The sequence below is a fragment of the Chlamydotis macqueenii genome, chromosome 35 (assembly GCF_036417535.1).
Source record: "Chlamydotis macqueenii isolate bChlMac1 chromosome 35, bChlMac1.mat, whole genome shotgun sequence".
Classification (NCBI taxonomy): domain Eukaryota; kingdom Metazoa; phylum Chordata; class Aves; order Otidiformes; family Otididae; genus Chlamydotis; species Chlamydotis macqueenii.
Genome location: NC_141590.1, coordinates 1 through 17949, shown reverse-complemented (window position 1 = coordinate 17949; position 17949 = coordinate 1). Strand labels below are relative to the sequence as shown.

At 52.8% G+C, this 17949-nt stretch overlaps 1 protein-coding gene across 1 annotated transcript; it reads left to right on the top strand.

Annotated features, from left to right (window-relative positions):
- Nucleotides 1–2249: 2249 nt before the first annotated feature.
- Nucleotides 2250–17801, top strand: HNRNPC (heterogeneous nuclear ribonucleoprotein C). Its single transcript, XM_086769338.1, is given in 9 exon segments — nucleotides 2250–2516; nucleotides 2519–2551; nucleotides 4634–4709; nucleotides 4888–4935; nucleotides 5776–5818; nucleotides 5821–5938; nucleotides 15815–15916; nucleotides 16577–16731; nucleotides 17502–17801. Coding segments are annotated over 9 exon segments (864 nt in total). The 5' UTR covers nucleotides 2250–2311; the 3' UTR covers nucleotides 17586–17801.
- Nucleotides 17802–17949: the final 148 nt, after the last annotated feature.

The window sequence follows — 17949 nt, the reverse complement described above, 5'->3', positions numbered from 1 at the left end:
GCGCCCCTCCCCCCCCACCCCTCCCCCCCCCCCATTTTGGGCCCAAACCCCCCCGAAGCGATGCAGCGGGGGAGGGAAGCGGGCGGGGCGCGGCGGCGCGGGGGGGGCGGGGCGGCGGGGCGGGGAGGGGGCGGGGGGCGGGGCCGCCGGGGTGGGGGCGGGGCCGCCCCTCCCAACCCCCCCGCCCCCTTTTTTTTTTGTTGTTGTTTTTTTTTTTTCCTTTTTTTTTTTCAATTTTTTTCAATTTTTTTTTAATTTTTAATTTTTTATTTTTAAATTTTGAAATTTTTTTTTTAATTATTTTTTTTAAATTTTTTCACCTGGGTTGTTTTTTTTTTTTTTTTTTTTGTCTTTTCACAGCGCGATTTTTTTACAGCCGGCGGCGACCGTAAGTGCCAAATTCTGCTTTTTTCACCCCAAAACCCCCTCCCCCCGCCTCCCCTCCCCCCGCCCCACCCCTCCCCCACCCCTCCCCCACCCCCGCCCCCAAAAGCCCCAAACCACGGGGGGGTTCCCGCCCCTCCCCCCCTCCCCCCCCCTGCCATTTTCTGGGGTTTTTATTTTTTTCCCCCAAATTTTTTAGAAATTTTTTAATTTTTAAAAATTTTAAAAAAGTTTTTTTTAATTTTTTTTTCCCGCTTTTCGGGGCCCCTCCCCCCCCACCCCTCCCCCCAAAAAAAGCCCGCCCCCTTCTCGCCTCGAAGCCCCGCCCCCGCCGCCCCCCTCCCCCCCCCCCTCCTCGCCCCTCTCCCCAGCGGAAGCGGCGCCGCCCCCCCCCTCCCCCCCACGGTAAGAGGGGGCGGGGGAGGGGCTAATTAGCGGGGAAAATGCTAATTAAGGGCGGGGGAGGGGCGGATTGGGGCGGGGGAGGGGCTAATTAAAGGAGAAAATGTTAATTAGGGGTGGGGGAGGGTCTGATTGGGGATAATTAGGGGCGGGGGAGGGGCTAATTAAAGGGGAAAATGTTAATTAGGGGTGGGGGAGGGTCTGATTGGGGATAATTAGGGGCGGGGGAGGGGCTAATTAAAGGGGAAAATGTTAATTAGGGGTGGGGGAGGGGCTGATTAGCGTGGGAGGGCCTAATTAGGTGGACGGGTCGTTGGGGTGGGGGCGCTAATTAAGAGGTAGGCGGTGTAATTTGGGGAGGGGCTAATTAAAGGGAGGAGCAGTAATTAGGGGGAGGGGAGGGGCTAATTAAGTGGGAGGAGGGGTTAATTATGGGGGAGAGAGGCTAATTAAGGAGAAGGAGTTAATTGGGGTGGGGGGCTAATGAAGAAGGAGGAGCCCTAATTAGGGGTGGGGGCTGGTAATTAGGGGTAGGGGAGGAGCTAATTAATCACAGGCAGGGTTTAATTAAGGAAAGGAGGGGCAATTGGGGTGGGGGAGGGGGCTAACGAAGGAGGGGGTTAACGAGCAGCGCTAATTAAGCGGGAGGTGGCTAACGAGTGGAAAACCTCAGGACTTAGGGATTAATTAGGGTCCTTGTCATTAATTAAAGGGGGCAGGGCACTAACGAGGGGCAGCGTAACGAGGAGCCCCCCGCAGGCGGGGGGTTTGCTGGCAAAGGAGGGGCGGGGCTAATTAGTGCTCCCCAGAGCCCCTGGAGGGGGTTAGTTAACGAGCCGAGGGCCTTCCCACTAACGAGCATCGCTAACGATGATGGCGCTAACGGGGAACGACCCCGGAGATGATAATTAGGCGGTGGAGATGATGGAGAATCTGAGAGCCGGAGCTAATTAGGGCTTAATTAGCGACCTGAGGGTCTTGTACTGATGAGTTCTGCTAATTAAGATTGTCGCTAACGAGGAAGAGGCCTGGAGACAGCGGTTGGTGGTGGAGAATTTGATGATCTAGAGCTAATTAGAGCCCGTTAGACCTTCTCAAGTGGGTTAATTAATGGTTTGAGGGTTCGTCGTGCTAACGAGGTCCACTAATTAGCATTTTTAACGAGGAATGAGCACGGGGATGGCAGTTGGGTGGTGGAAACCATGGAGAACCTCAAGGTCTTGAGTGAACTTGAGGTGCTCCGAGCTTCTTGGAGGAGATAATTAGTGACTTGAGAGGGTTAATTAACGACATATGGGTTCCTCATGCTAACGAAGTCCACTAATTAGTGCTGCTAACGAGGAACGAGCACGGGGCTGGCGCTTGGGTGGTGGAAATGGTGGAGAACCTCAAGGCCTTGAGCTCCTCCAAGGGGACAACGAGCGCCGCTAACGACCTCCCGCCCTAACGCGCCGTGTCCCCCCCCCCTCCCCCCGCCCCCGCTCCCCGTAGCTCCGCCCGCCCCCCCCCCCCTTCCGCCGGCGCCATGGCCAGCAACGTCACCAACAAGACGGACCCCCGCTCCATGAACTCGCGGGTCTTCATCGGCAACCTCAACACGCTGGTGGTGAAGAAGAGCGACGTGGAGGCCATCTTCTCCAAGTACGGCAAGATCGTGGGCTGCTCCGTGCACAAGGGCTTCGCCTTCGTCCAGTACGTGGCCGAGCGCAACGCCCGCGCCGCCGTGGCCGGGAGGACGGCCGCATGATCGCCGGGCAGGTGCTGGGTGAGGAGCGGGGCCCCGCCGGCGGCGGGGTGGGGCGTGGGGAGCACCGGAAGTGGTGGCGGGGGGAGGCTAGGGGGGCCTAGAACCCGGCGTCAGTCCCGTAAGAGACATCGTTATGGGTCTAGGGGGACCTAGAACCCAGCATCAGCCCCGTAAGGGACATCATTATGGGTCTAGGGGGACCTAGAACCCACCAGGAGCCCCATAAGTAATGGCATGGTGAGTCTAGGGGGACCTAGAACCCAGCGTCAGTCCCGTAAGTGATGTCGTTATGCGTCTAGGGGGACCTAGAACCCACCAGGAGGCCCATAAGTGGTGGCATGGTGAGTCTAGGGGGACCTAGAACCCAGCGTCAGTCCCGTAAGTGATGTCTTTATGCGTCATGGAGGACCTAGAACCCAGCGCCCACCCCGTAAGGGACATCATTATGGGTCTAGGGGGACTTAGAACCCACCAGGTGCCCCATAAGTGATGGCGTGGTGAGTCTAGGGGGACCTAGAACCCAGCGTCAGTCCCGTAAGTGATGTCGTTATGCGTCTAGGGGGACCTAGAACCCACCAGGAGCCCCATAAGTGGTGGCGTGGTGAGGCTAAGGGGGACCTAGAACCGAGCGCCAGCCCCGTAAGTGACATCATGATGACCCTAGGGTGACCTAGAACCTACCAGAAGCCCCACAAGTGATGACATCATGACTCTAAGGGGACCTAGAATCCATGGCAAGCCCCTTAGGTGACATTATGATGACCGTAGGGCAACCTAGAACCCCCCAGGAGCCCATAAGTGACGGCGTGATGACCCTAGGGGGACCTAGAACCCATCTTCAGCCCCATAAGTGACATCGCAGGGGCTTTGGGTGGGCGTAGAACCCAACGTCAGCCCACAAGTGACATCATGATGGCTCTAGGGGGACCTAGAACCCATCAGGAGCCCCATAAGTGACGTCATTATGACCTGGGATGACGTAGAACCCCTGTCCCACCCCACAAGTGACATCGTCGTGGATCTAGGGGGGCCTAGAACCCGTGGCCAGCCCCACAAGTGACATCACAACACCCGTAGGGTGACCTAGAACCCACATCCCGCCCCCTAAGTGACATCATGGTGACTCTAGGGCGATCTAGAACCCATGGCGAGCCCCGCAAGTGACATCACAACACCCCTAGGGTGACCTAGAACCCGCCCAGCCCCCATAAACAACCTCACAGTGGGGCTGGGCGGGGCCCCCCGTGCCCCACAAGTGACATCACTGACCCCGCCCCCTCTGCCCCGCCCCCCGCAGACATCACCCTGGCGCCCGAGCCTGAGGTGAAGGGGGGAGCGGCCATTTTGGGGCAGATAGCGGCCGTTTTGGGTTTGAAAGCGGCCATTTTGGGGCAGAAAGCGGCCATTTTGGGTGTCAAAGTGGCCATTTTGGGGCAGAAAGTGACCATTTTGGAGCAGGAAGCGGCCATTTTGGGTGTCAAAGCGGCCATTTTGGGGCGGAAAGCGGCCATTTTGGGGCAGAAAGCGCCATTTTGGATGTCAAAGCAGCCATTTTGGGGCAGAAAGTGACCATTTTGGAGCAGGAAGCGGCCATTTTGGGTTTGAAAACAGCCACTTTTGGGTCTGAAAGCGGCCATTTTGGGCAGGAAGCGGCCATTTTGGATGTCAAAGTCGCCATTTTAGGGCAGAAAGCGGCCATTTTGCATGTCAAAGCAGCCATTTTGGGGTGGAAAGCAGCCATTTTGGGGCAAAAATAGCCCATTTTGGGGCAGAAAGTGGCCATTTTGGGTTAAAAACAGCCATCTTGGGGCAAAAATAGGCGTTTTTCGGGCAGAAAGCGGCCATTTTGGGGTGGAAAGCAGCCATTTTGGGGCAGAAAGCGGCCATTTTGGGGCAGAAAGCGGCCATTTTGGGGCGGAAAGCGGCCATTTTGGGGCAGAAAGCGGCCATTTTGGATGTCAAAGCGGCCATTTGGGGCGGAAAGCGCCGATTTGGGCCATTTTTCCTCCTGGGGTAAAACCACTGGGAGGGGGTGGGGGCTGAGCGAAGCCCCGCCCCCCGCCTGTGACGTCACTGACCCCCGCCCCCCCACCCCCGCAGACATCAACCTGGCGGCCGAGCCCAAGGTGAAACCGGGGGAAGGCGGGCTGAAGCGCTCGGCGGCCGAGATGTACGGGTCAGTACCGGCCCCGCCTTCTCCGGCCCCCCTCGTCAGGTGGGCCGCCCCTCCCCCTCCCCGCCCCGCCCCACGGATCCGTGGGGCAGCCCCCCCCCCAAGTGTGGGGCGGCCCCGGCCACGCCCCCGGCTGACGGCGTTGCCCCGCCCCCTCCTCCTCCTCCTCCCGCGCGCGCAGGTCGTCGTTCGACCTGGATTACGACTTCCAGCGGGATTACTACGACCGGTGAGTGGCGCCGTGACGTCATTGTGATGTCATCGTGACGTCACCGCTGCCCCCTAGGATCTTCAGAAGCCCCTGCCCAGCCCCCACAAGTGCCCCATAGCCGCATCCCGGCCCCACAGCTGCCCCCATAGCGACCCATAGCCACACCCCAGCCCCACAAGTGCCCCATAGCCACACCCCGGCCCCACAGCTGCCCCATAGTGACCCATGGCTGCCCCATAGCTGCCCCATAGCCACCCCTGAGCCCCACAAGTGCATTGCAGCCACACCCGGGCCCCACAGCTGCCCCATAGTGACCCATGGCTGCCCCATAGCCACCCCATAGCCATCTCCACAGCCCCACAGTTGCCCCATAGTGAGCCATGGCTGCCCCATAGCTGCCCCCATAGCCACCCCTGAGCCCCACAAGTGCACTGCAGCCACACCCGGGCCCCACAGCTGCCCCATAGTGACCCATGGCTACCCCACAGCTGCCCATAGCCCCGCCCCAGCCCCATAGCTGCCCACAGATGCCCCATAGCCACCTCCCAGCCTCATAGCTGCCCCACAGCCCCTCCCCAGCCCCACAGCTGCCCCATAGCCCCACCCCAGCCCTGTAGCCCTGCCCCATAGCCACCTCCCCAGCCCCACAGCTGCCCCATAGCTCTTCCCCTGCCCCATAGCTGTGCCCCATAGCCCCTCCCCAGCCGCATAGCCGTTCCCTGTAGCCCCCACCCAGCCCCATAGCTGCCCCACGGCCCCTCCCCCGCCCCACGGCTGCCCCACAGAACCCTCAAAGCCCTCCCCACCCCCGCCGCCGCCCTGGGGATGACGCGGCGGTGACGTCGGGGGGCGGGGCAGGATGTACAGCTACCCGGCGCGGGTGCCGCCGCCGCCGCCCATCGCGCGCTGGCCGTGGTGCCGTCCAAGCGGCAGCGCGTCTCCGGCGGCAACGCCTCGCGGCGCGGCAAGAGCTTCGCCTCCAAGAGCGGCCAGCGCGGCTCCTCCTCCAAGAGCGGCAAGCGTGAGCGCGGGGGGACGGGGCTTGGGGTGGGGGGGGAACGGGATTTTGGGAGTTTGGGCAAAAAATGGAAATTTGGGTTTCGGGGGAAAACGGGGATTTTGGGGTTTGGGGGGAAAAGGGGATTTTGGGGCATTTTGAGGTTTGGGGCAAAAGATGGGGGGTTTGGTTTTTTTGGGGTGATAAATGGCGGTTTTGGGTTTTTTTGGGTGAAAAGTGGCAGTTTTGGAGTTTTTTGAGGTGAAAAGTGGCCTTTTTGGGGTTTTTTGGGGTGAAAAATGGCAGTTTTGGGGGTTTTTTGGGGTGGAAAATGGCAGGTTTGGGGGTTTTGGGGGTGAAAAGTGGCTGTTTGGCGGTTTTTTGGCTTAAAAACGGCAGTTTTGGGGTGAAAAGTGGCCATTTTGAGTTTTTTTGGGGTGATAAGTGGCCCTTTGGGGTTTTTTTGGGGTGAAAAAGGGCAGTTTTGGGGTTTTTTCGGTGAAAAGTGGCGGTTTGGGGTTTTTGGAGGTGAAAAGTGGCCATTTGGGGTTTTTGGGGGGTTAAAAGTGGCAGTTTTTGGGTTTTTTGGGGTGAAAAGTGGCATTTTGGGTTTTTTTGGGGTGAAAAATGGCAGTTTTGGGGTTTTTTGCGGAGAAAAATGGCAGTTTGGGGGTTTTTGGGGTTGAAAAGTGGCCTATTTGGGGTTTTTGGGGTGAAAAGTGGAGGTTTTGGGGTTTTTTGGGGTGAAAAGTGGCCGTTTTGGGGTTTTTGGGGGTGAAAAGTGGAGGTTTTGGGGTTTTTTGGGGTGAAAAGTGGAGGTTTTGGGGTTTTTTGGGGTGAAAACTGTAGGTTTTGGCGGTTTTTTGGGTGAAACGTGGCCATTTTGGTTTTTTTTGGGGTGAAAAATGGCCTTTTTGGGTGAAAAGTGGCAGTTTTGCGGTGAAAAGTGGCCATTTAGGGGTTTTTTGGGGTGAAAAGTGGCCATTTTGGGGTTTTTTTGGGGGTGAAAAAGGGCAGTTTTGGGGCGTTTTTGGGGTGAAAAGTGGCAGTTTTGGCGGTTTTTGGGGGTGAAAAGTGGCCGTTTTTTTTTTTTGGGGGTGAAAAGTGGCCATTTTGGGGTTTTTTTGGGGTGAAAAATGGCAGTTTTGGGGCGTTTTTGGGGTGAAAAGTGGCAGTTTTGGGGTTTTTTGAGGTGAAAAGTGGCGGCTTGGGGTTTCTTGGGTGAAAAATGGCAGTTTTGGGGTTTATTAGGGTGAAAAGTGGCCATTGTGTGGTTTTTTTGGGGGTGAAAAGTGGCCATTTTGGGGTTTCTTGGGGGTGAAAGATGACAGTTTTGCGGGGTTTTTTGCTTAGAAATGGCAGTTTTGAGTTTTTTGAGGTGAAAAGTGGCCATTTGGGTTTTTTGGGGTGAAAAGTGGCCATTTGGCGGTTTTCGGAGTGAAAAGTGGCCATTTTTCGTTTTTTTGGGGTGAAAAATGGCGGTTTTGGGTTTTTTTGGGGTGAAAAGTGGCGGTTTTGGGGTTTTTTGGGTGAAAAATGGCAGTTTTAGGACCGGTTTTTGGGTTAAAAGTGGCAGTTTTGGGTTTTTTGAAGTGAAAAGTGGCAGTTTTGGGGTTTTTTGGGGTGAAAAGTGGCCTATTTGGGGGTTTTTCGGGGTGAAAAGTGGAGGTTTTGGGGTTTTTTGGGGTGAAAAGTGGCGGTTTTTGGGTTTTTTGGAGGTGAAAAGTGGCAGTTTTGGGGTTTTTTGGGTGAAAAGTGGCGGTTTGGGTTTTTTGGGGTTAAAAATGGCAGTTTTGGGGCGTTTTTGGGTTAAAAGTGGCAGTTTTGGGTTTTTTTGGGGTGAAAATTGGCCGTTTGGGGTTTTTTGGGGTGAAAAATGGCGGTTTTGGCTTTTTTTGGGTGAAAAGTGGCCATTTGGGGGTTTTTTGGGCTGAAAAGTGGCGGGATTGGGGTTTTTTGGGGTGAAAAGTGGCAGTTTTGGGGTTTTTTGGAAAAGTGGCGGGATTGGGGTTTTTTGGGGTGAAAAGTGGCAGTTTTGGGGTTTTTTGGGGGTGAAAAATGGCAGTTTTGGGGTTTTTTGGGGTGAAAAATGGCCATTTTGGGGTTTTTTGGGGTGAAAAATGGCAGTTTTGGGTTAAAAGTGGCGGTTTGGGGTTTTTTTGGGGTGAAAAGTGGCCATTTCTGGGGTTTTTGGCAGTGAAAAATGGCAGTTTTGGGTTTTTTTGGGGTGGAAAATGGCAGTTTTGGGTTTTTTTGGGGTGAAAAATGGCAGTTTGGGGAGTTTTGGGGGTTAAAAGTGGCGGTTTGGGGGTTTTTTGGCGGTGAAAAATGGCAGTTTTGGGGTTTTTGGGGTGAAAAATGGCAGTTTTGGGGTTTTTTGGGGTGAAAAATGGCCATTTTGGGGTATTTTTGGGGGTGAAAAGTGGCCATTTTGGGGTTTTTTGGGGTGAAAAGTGGCCATTTGGGGTTTTTGGGGGGGTTAAAAGTGGCGGTTTTGGGGTTTTTTGGGGTGAAAAGTGGCAGTTTTGGGGTTTTTTGGGGTGAAAAGTGGAGGTTTTGGGGTATTTTGGGGGTGAAAAGTGGAGGTTTTGGGTTTTTTTGCGGGTGAAAAGTGTGGGTTTGGGGTTTTTTTCGGGTGAAAAGTGGCCATTTGGGTTTTTTTGGGTGAAAAGTGGCAGTTTTGGGGTTTTTTTGGGGTAAAAAACGGCAGTTTTGGGGTTTTTTGGGGGTGAAAAGTGGCAGGTTTGGGGTTTTTTTGGGGTGAAAAGTGGCCATTTGGGGGTTTTTGGGGGGGTTAAAAGTGGCAGTTTTGGGGTTTTTTTGGCTTAAAAATGGCAGTTTTGGGTTTTTTTGGGGTGAAAAATGGCAGTTTTGGGGTTCTTTGGGGTGAAAAGTGGCCATTTTGGGGTTTTTGGGGGTGAAAAGTGGCAGTTTTGGGGTTTTTTTTCGTTGAGAAGTGGCGGTTTGGGGTTTTTTGGGGGTGAAAAGTGGCAGGTTTGGGGTTTTTTTGGGGTGAAAAGTGGCGGTTTGGGGTTTTTTGGGGGTGAAAAGTGGCAGTTTGGGATTTTTTGGGGGGTGAAAAATGGCCATTTGGGGTTTTTTTGGGGGGTGAAAAATGGCCATTTGGGGTTTTTTTGGGGGTTAAAAGTGACGGTTTTGGGGTTTTTTTGGGTGAAAAGTGGCGGTTTGGGGTTTTTTTTGGGTGAAAAGCGGCCATTTTGGGGTTTTTTGGGGTGAAAATGGCAGTTTTGGGTTTTTTTGGGGTGAAAAGTGGCGGTTTGGGGTTTTTTGGGGTGAAAAGTGGCCATTTTGGGGTTTTTTGGCCTGAAAAGTGGCAGTTTTGGGGTGAAAAGTGGCCATTTTGGGGTTTTTGGGGGTGAAAAGTGGCAGTTTTGGGGTTTTTTTTGGGGTGAAAAGTGGCGGTTTGGGGTTTTTTGGGGGTGAAAAGTGGCCATTTTGGGGTTTTTTTTTTCGGTGAAAAGTGGCAGTTTTGGGGTGAAAAGTGGCCATTTTGGGGTTTTTTGGGTGAAAAGTGGCCATTTGGGGTTTTTGGGGGTTAAAAGTGGCAGTTTTGGGGTTTTTTGGGGTGAAAAGTGGCGGTTTGGGGTTTTTTGATGGGTTAAAAGTGGCGGTTTTGGGGTTTTTTTGGGTGAAAAGTGGCGGTTTGGGGTTTTTTTTGGGTGAAACGTGGCCATTTTGGGGTTTTTTGGGGTGAAAAAGGGCAGTTTTGGGGTTTTTTTGGGGTGAAAAGTTGCCTTTTTGGGGGTGAAAAGTGGAGGCTTTGGGGTTTTTTTGGGGTGAAAAGTGGCCATTTTGGGTTTTTTGGGGGTGAAAAGTGGTGGGTTTGAGGTTTTTTGGGGTGAAAAGTGGCCATTTTGGGGTTTTTTGGGGTGAAAAGTGGCCATTTGGGTTTTTTGGGGGGGTTAAAAGTGGCAGGTTTGGGGTTTTTTGGGGTGAAAAGTGGCAGTTTTGTGGTTTTTTGGGGTGAAAAGTGGCAATTTGGGATTTTTTGGGGTGATAAATGGCAGTTTTGGAGTTTTTTGAGGTGAAAAGTGGCGGTTTTGGGGTTTTTTGGTGTGAAAAGTGGCAGTTTTGGGGTGAAAAGTGGAGGTTTTGGGGTTTTTTGGGGTGAAAAGTGGCGGGTTTGGGGTTTTTTGGGGGTGAAAAGTGGCGGGTTTGGGGTTTTTTGGGGTGAAAAGTGGCAGTTTTTGGGTTTTTTGGAGGTGAAAAGTGGCAGTTTTGGGGTTTTTTTGGCTTAAAAATGGCAGTTTTGGGTTTTTTTGGGGTGGAAAATTGCAGTTTTGGGGGTTTTTGGGGGTGAAAAACGGCGGGTTTTGGGTTTTTTTGGGGTGAAAATTGGCCGTTTGGGGTTTTTTGGGATGAGAAATGGCGGTTTTGGCTTTATTTTGGGGTGAAAAGTGGCCATTTTGGGTTTTTTTGGGGTGAAAAATGGCCATTTTGGGTTTTTGGGGGGTGAAAAGTGGTGGTTTTGGGGTTTTTTGGGGTGAAAAATGGCCATTTTGGGGTTTCTTGGGGTGAAAAATGGCAGTTTTGGGGTTTTTTGGGGTGAAAAGTGGCCATTTTGGGGTTTTTGGCGGTGAAAAATGGCCATTTGGGGTTTTTTGGGGTGAAAAGTGGCAGTTTTGGGGTTTTTTGGGGTGAAAAGTGGAGGTTTTGGGGTTTTTTGGGGTGAAAAGTGGAGGTTTTGGGGTTTTTTGGGGGTGAAAAGTGGAGGTTTTGGGGTTTTTTGGGGTGAAAAGTGGCCGTTTTGGGGTTTTTGGGGGTGAAAAACGGCAGTTTTGGGGTTTTTTGGGGGTGAAAAGTGGAGGTTTTGGGGTTTTTTGGGGTGAAAAGTGGCCATTTTGGGGTTTCTTGGGTGAAAAGTGGCCGTTTTGGGTTTTTTGGGAGTGAAAAGTGGCGGTTTTTGCGGTTTTTTTGGGTGAAACGTGGCCATTTTGGGTTTTTTTGGGGTGAAAAGTGGCAGTTTTGCGGTGAAAAGTGGCCATTTTGGGTTTTTTTGGGGTGAAAAGTGGCGGTTTGGGGTTTTTTGGGGTTAAAAATGGCAGTTTTGGGGCGTTTTTGGGGTTAAAAGTGGCAGTTTTGGGTTTTTTTGGGGTGAAAATTGGCCGTTTGGGGTTTTTTGGGGTGAAAAATGGCGGTTTTGGCTTTTTTTGGGGTGAAAAGTGGCCATTTGGGGGTTTTTTGGGCTGAAAAGTGGTGGGATTGGGGTTTTTTGGGGTGAAAAGTGGCAGTTTTGGGGTTTTTTGGGGGTGAAAAATGGCAGTTTTGGGTTTTTTTTTGTGGTGAAAAATGGCCATTTTGTGTTTTTTTGGGGTGAAAAATGGCAGTTTTGGGGTTAAAAGTGGCGGTTTGGGGTTTTTTTGGGGTGAAAAGTGGCCATTTCTGGGGTTTTTGGCGGTGAAAAATGGCAGTTTTGGGGTTTTTTTGGGGTGGAAAATGGCAGTTTTGGGTTTTTTTGGGGTGAAAAATGGCAGTTTGGGGAGTTTTGGGGGTTAATAGTGGCGGTTTGGGGGTTTTTTGGCGGTGAAAAATGGCAGTTTTGGGGTTTTTTGGGGTGGAAAATGGCAGTTTTGGGGTTTTTGGGGGTGAAAAATGGCCATTTTGGGGTTTTTTGGGGGTGAAAAGTGGCCATTTTGGGGTGAAAAGTGGCCATTTTGGGGTATTTTTGGGGTGAAAAGTGGCCATTTGGGGTATTTTTGGGGTGAAAAGTGGCCATTTGGGGTTTTTGGGGGTGAAAAGTGGCCATTTTGGGGTTTTTTGGGGTGAAAAGTGGCCATTTGGGGTTTTTGGGGGGGTTAAAAGTGGCGGTTTTGGGGTTTTTGGGGTGAAAAGTGGCAGTTTTGGGGGTTTTTTGGGGTGAAAAGTGGAGGTTTTGCGGTATTTTGGGGGTGAAAAGTGGAGGTTTTGGGGTTTTTTGGGGGTGAAAAGTGGTGGGTTTGGGGTTTTTTTCGGGTGAAAAGTGGCCATTTGGGTTTTTTTGGGGTGAAAAGTGGCAGTTTTGGGGTTTTTTTGGGGTAAAAAACGGCAGTTTTGGGGTTTTTTGGGGGTGAAAAGTGGCAGGTTTGGGGTTTTTTTGGGGTGAAAAGTGGCGGTTTGGGGTTTTTTGGGGGTGAAAAGTGGCAGTTTGGGATTTTTTGGGGGGTGAAAAATGGCCATTTGGGGTTTTTTTGGGGTGAAAAGTGGCCATTTGGGGTTTTTGGGGGGTGAAAAGTGGCCATTTTGGGGTTTTTTGGCCTGAAAAGTGGCAGTTTTGGGGTTTTTTTTGGGTGAAAAGCGGCCATTTTGGGGTTTTTTGGGGTGAAAATGGCAGTTTTGGGTTTTTTTGGGGTGAAAAGTGGCGGTTTGGGGTTTTTTGGGGGTGAAAAGTGGCCATTTTGGGGTTTTTTGGCCTGAAAAGTGGCAGTTTTGGGGTGAAAAGTGGCCATTTTGGGGTTTTTTGGGGTGAAAAGTGGCCATTTGGGGTTTTTGGGGGTTAAAAGTGGCAGTTTTGGGGTGAAAAGTGGCGGTTTGGGGTTTTGTGATGGGTTAAAAGTGGCGGTTTTGGGGTTTTTTGGGGTGAAAAGTGGCGGTTTGGGGTTTTTTTTGGGTGAAACGTGGCCATTTTGGGGTTTTTTGGGGTGAAAAAGGGCAGTTTTGGGGTTTTTTTGGGGTGAAAAGTTGCCTTTTTGGGGTATTTTGGGGGTGAAAAGTGGAGGCTTTGGGGTTTTTTGGGGTGAAAAGTGGCCATTTTGGGTTTTTTTGGGGTGAAAAGTGGCCGGTTTGAGGTTTTTTGGGGTGAAAAGTGGCCATTTTGGGGTTTTTTGGGGTGAAAAGTGGCCATTTTGGGTTTTTTTGGGGTGAAAAGTGGTGGGTTTGAGGTTTTTTGGGGTGAAAAGTGGCCATTTGGGGTTTTTGGGGGGGTTAAAAGTGGCAGGTTTGGGGTTTTTTTGGGGTGAAAAGTGGCAGTTTTGTGGTTTTTTGGGGGTGAAAAGTGGCAGTTTTGGGATTTTTTGGGGTGATAAATGGCAGTTTTGGAGTTTTTTGAGGTGAAAAGTGGCGGTTTTGGGGTTTTTTGGTGTGAAAAGTGGCACTTTTGGGGTGAAAAGTGGAGGTTTTGGGGTGAAAAGTGGCGGGTTTGGGGTTTTTTGGGGGTGAAAAGTGGCGGGTTTGGGGTTTTTTGGGGTGAAAAGTGGCCATTTCTGGGGTTTTTGGCGGTGAAAAACGGCAGTTTTGGGGTTTTTTTTGGCTTAAAAATGGCAGTTTTGGGTTTTTTTGGGGTGGAAAATTGCAGTTTTGGGGTTTTTTGGGGTGAAAATGGCAGTTTTGGGTTTTTTTTGGGGTGAAAAGTGGCGGTTTGGGGTTTTTTGGGGTGAAAAGTGGCCATTTTGGGGTGAAAAGTGGCCATTTTGGGGTTTTTTTGGGGTGAAAAGTGGCCATTTGGGGTTTTTGGGGGGTGAAAAGTGCAGTTTTGGGGTTTTTTGGGGTGAAAAGTGGCAGTTTTGGCTTTTTTTGGGGTGAAAAGTGGCAGTTTTGGGGTTTTTTGGGGTGAAAAATGGCAGTTTTGGGGTTTTTTTGGGGGTGAAAAGTGGCCATTTTGGGGCTTTTGGAAGTGAAAAATGGCAGTTTTGGGGTTTTTTTGGGGTAAGAAATGGCAGTTTTGGGGTTTTTTGGGGTGGAAAGTGATGGGTTTGAGGTTTTTTGAGGTGAAAAGTGGCCATTTTGGGGTTTCTTGGGGTGAAAAATGGCAGTTTTGGGGTTTATTAGGGTGAAAAGTGGCCATTGTGTGGTTTTTTTGGGGGTGAAAAGTGGCCATTTTGGGGTTTTTTTGGGGGAGAAAAGTCGAGGCTTTGGGGTTTTTAGGGTGAAAAGTGGTGGGTTTGAGGATTTTTGGGGTGAAAAGTGGCCATTTTGGGGTTTTTTGGGGTGAAAAGTGGCCATTTTGTGGGTTTTTTTGGGTGAAAAGTGGCCATTTGGGGCTTTTGGGGGGGTTAAAAGTGGCAGTTTTGGGTTTTTTGGGGGTGAAAAGTGGCCATTTGGGGTTTTTTGGGGTGAAAAGTGGCAGTTTTGGGGTTTTTTGGGGGTGAAAAGTGGCCATTTGGGGTTTTTTGGGGTGAAAAGTGGCAGTTTTGGGGGTTTTTGGGGTAAAAAGTGGTAGTTTGGGGGTTTTTTTGGGGTGAAAAGTGGCCATTTGGGGTTTTTGGGGCGTTAAAAGTGGCAGTTTTGGGGTTTTTTGGGGTGAAAGGTGTCGGATTGGGGTTTTTTGATGGGTTAAAAGTGGCGGTTTGGGGGTTTTTTTGGGGTGAAAAGTGGCCTTTTTGGGGTATTTTGGGGATGAAAATTGGCGGTTTGGGCTTTTTTTTTCGGTGAAAAGTGGCCATTTTGGGTTTTTTTGGGGTGAAAAGTGGCAGTTTGGGTTTTTTTGGGTGAAAAGTGGCAGTTTTGGGGTTTTTGGGGGTGAAAAATGGCAGTTTTGAGTTTTTTGGGGGTTAAAAGTGGCCCTTTGGGGTTTTTTTGGGTGAAAAAGGGCAGTTTTGGTTTTTTTTGGGGTGAAAAGTGGCCATTTTGGGTTTTTTTGGGGTGAAAAGTGGCAGTTTGGGGTTTTTTTTGGGTGAAAAGTGGCAGTTTTGGGGTTTTTGGGGGTGAAAAATGGCAGTTTTGAGTTTTTTGGGGGTTAAAAGTGGCCCTTTGGGGTTTTTTTGGGTGAAAAAGGGCAGTTTTGGGTTTTTTTGGGGTGAAAAGTGGCCATTTTGGGGTTTTTGGGGGTGAAAAGTGGCAGTTTTGGGGTTTTTTTTCGGTGAAAAGTGGCGGCTTGGGGTTTTTTGGGGGTGAAAATTGGCCATTTTGGGGTTTTTTTGGGGTGAAAAGTGGCCATTTGGGGTTTTTGGGGGGTTAAAAGTGGCTGTTTTGGGGTGAAAAGTGGCGGTTTGGGGTTTTTTTTTGATGGGTTAAAAGTGGCGGTTTTGGGGTTTTTTGGGGTGAAAAGTGGCGGTTTGGGGGTTTTTTTGGGTGAAAAAGTGGCCATTTTGGGGTTTTTTGTGGTGAAAAATGGCAGTTTTGGGGTTTTTTTGGGTGAAAAGTTGCCTTTTTGGGGTTTTTTGGGGGTGAAAAGTGGAGGTTTTCGGGTTTTTTGGGGTGAAAAGTGGCGGTTTTGGCTTTTTTTTTTTCGGTGAAAAGTGGCCATTTTGGGTTTTTTTGGGGTGAAAAGTGGTGGGTTTGAGGTTTTTTTGGGGTGAAAAGTGGCCATTTTGTGGTTTTTTTGGGGTGAAAAGTGGCAGTTTTGGGGTTTTTTTGGGTGAAAAAATGGCCATTTTGGGTTTTTTTGGGGTGATAAATGGCAGTTTTGGGTTTTTTGAGGTGAAAAGTGGCGGTTTTTTGGTTTTTTGGGTGAAAAGTGGCCATTTTGGGGCTTTTTGGGGTGAAAAGTGGCAGGTTTGGCTTTTTTTTCGGTGAAAAGTGGCGGGTTTGGGGTTTTTTGGGGGTGAAAAGTGGCCATTTTTGGGTTTTTTGGGTGAAAAATGGCTATTTTGGGTATTTTTGGGGTGAAAAGTGGAGGGTTTGTGTTTTTTGGGGGGCTTAAAAGTGGCGGTTTCGGGTTTTTTTTGGTGAAAAATGGCGGTTTGGCGTTTTTTTGGGGTGAAAAATGACAGTTTTGGGGTGTTTTTGGCTGAAAAATGGCAGTTTTGGGGGTTTTTGGGGTGAAAAATGGCAGTTTTCGGGTTTTTTTGGGGGTGAAAAATGGCAGTTTTGGGGTTTTTTGGGGTGAAAGTGGCCATTTAGGGGTGAAAAGTGGCCGTTTTGGGTTAAAAAGCAGCAGTTTTGGGGGGTAAAAATGGCGGTTTGGGGTTTTTCTGGGGCGAAAAGCGAGCTTTTTGGGGCAAAAAGCGGGCTTTTTTTGTGCAGTGAAGGGCGAGGAGCTGCAGAGCGTGCGCAAGGAGCTGGCGCAGATCAAGCAGCGGGTGGACGCGCTGCTGGAGAGCCTGGAGCGCATCGAGCGCGAGCAGAGTGAGAAACGGGGCCAAAAACCGCGATTTCGGGCAAACCCGAAAACCACCGCTTTCGGGGGGGGCCACGGGGGGGGGGGTTGGGGGGAAAAATCCCCAAGTTTGAGGTTTTTTGGGGGGGGGAAGCACAGTTTTGGGTGAAAATCCCCCGGTTTTGGGCAAAAAAAAAAAAGGGCGCTTAGGGAAAAATGTCGGTTTTGGGGGAAAAAAAGGGGGGTTTGGGGGGAAAAGTCGGGGGGGGGGGGGGAACCACCATCAAGGTTGGGGGAAAATTGGTCAGTTTGGGGAAAAAAGGCGTGATTTTGGGGAAAAAAGCCAAAAATGAGTGTTTTGGGGAATACGGGGTTTGGGGGGGAAACCCCGGGGTTTGGGGCGGCGGAGGGGGGAGGGGACGCACACCCTGCCCCACAAGTGCCCCCCCAGCCCCATAAGTGCCCCCCCCAAACCCCCCACAACCCCACTCCCTGCCCCCCAAGTGCCCCCCAGCCCCATAAGTGCCCCCCTAAGTCCTCCCCCCACCCCCCCAAGTGCCACCCATTGGCCCCCCAGCCCCACAAGCGCCCCCCCCGAACCCCCCCAACCCCACTCGCCGCCCCCCAAGCGCCCCAGCCCCACAAGTGCCCCCCAAGCGCCCCCCCGAGCCGTGCCCCTCCCCCCGCAGAGCAGAAGGGCGAGAAGGCGGAGGAGGAGCAGGGCGGCAGCGGCGCCAAGAAGGAGGAGGGGGGCGGGGCCAAGGCCGAGGCGGGGGGCGAGGACTCGGCCGAGGAGGGCGACCTGCTGGATGACGAGGAGCCCGAGGAGCGTGGCGACGAGCAGGTGGGACCCCCGGAATCCGTGGGGCAGACCCACGGAATGTGTGGGGCAGAAGGGAATCTCGGGCGTGGACCCACAGAACGTGGGGGGTGGGCCTGCTGGGTGACGAGGAGCCCGAGGAGCGCGGCGACGAGCAGGTGGGACCCCCGGAATCCGTGGGGCAGACCCACGGAATGTGTGGGGCAGAAGGGAATCTCGGGCGTGGACCCACAGAACGTGGGGGGTGGGCCTGCTGGGTGACGAGGAGCCCGAGGAGCGCGGCGACGAGCAGGTGGGACCCACAGAATCCGTGGGGCAGACCCACAGAATGTGTGGGGCGGACCTGTAGAACGTGTCAGGTGAGACCCACAATTTATGGGGCAGCCCCACGGGATCTGTGGGGTGGGTTCTGCTGTGTGGGGGGCCGGACCGACAGAATCTATGGGGCAGACCCACAGAACGTGTGGGGCAACCCCGTCAGATCTGTTGGGCAGCTCCTGAGCGCATGGGGCTGGGATGATGGAATCCAGGGGGCCGCCCCCCTGAATCTATGGGGTCGGGATCTATGGGGTCGGCCCCACTGAATCTATGGGGGTGGGATCTATGGGGCCGCCCCACTGAATCTATGGGGCAGCCCCACGGGATCTATGAGGCCGCCTGGCATCATTTAGAGACTGGCCCTGCCCGTTCTGTGGGGGCCGCCCCCTCCGGCGCCGCCCTATCGAGTATCCGTGGGGCTGCCCCACGGATTCCGTGGGGCGGGCCGTGACCCCGCCCCCCGTCCTGCCCCACAGCTGGAGTCCATCAAGGGTGACGAGAAGGAGGCGGAGGAGGGCGAGGACGACCGGGACAGCGCCAACGGCGAGGACGAGTCCTGAGCCCCACAAGCGCCCCTCCCCCCCCCGCCGAGCCGGGCCCCTCCCCTCCCGCCCCTCCCCCCCCCCCGCCGTGCTCGTGGTGTCGTGGCCCCTCCCCCCACCCCCATTCCAGCCCCATAGATCGGTTGCGCCCCTCCCCCACCCCCCGCGCCCCTCCCCCCCCCCGTTTTAATTTTGATACGGCGCTGGCGAGCGAATAAAGGCCCAGGGTTTGTACGGCGGCTGCCCCATAGCGCCCCTCCTGCCCCATAGCGGGCCCCTCCTGCCCCACAGCTGCCCGATGGCCCTGCTCCTGCCCCATAGCCGGCTCTGGAGTGCAGCTTGTGCCCCATAGCCAGGCCCCATAGCACCCCTCCTGCCCCAA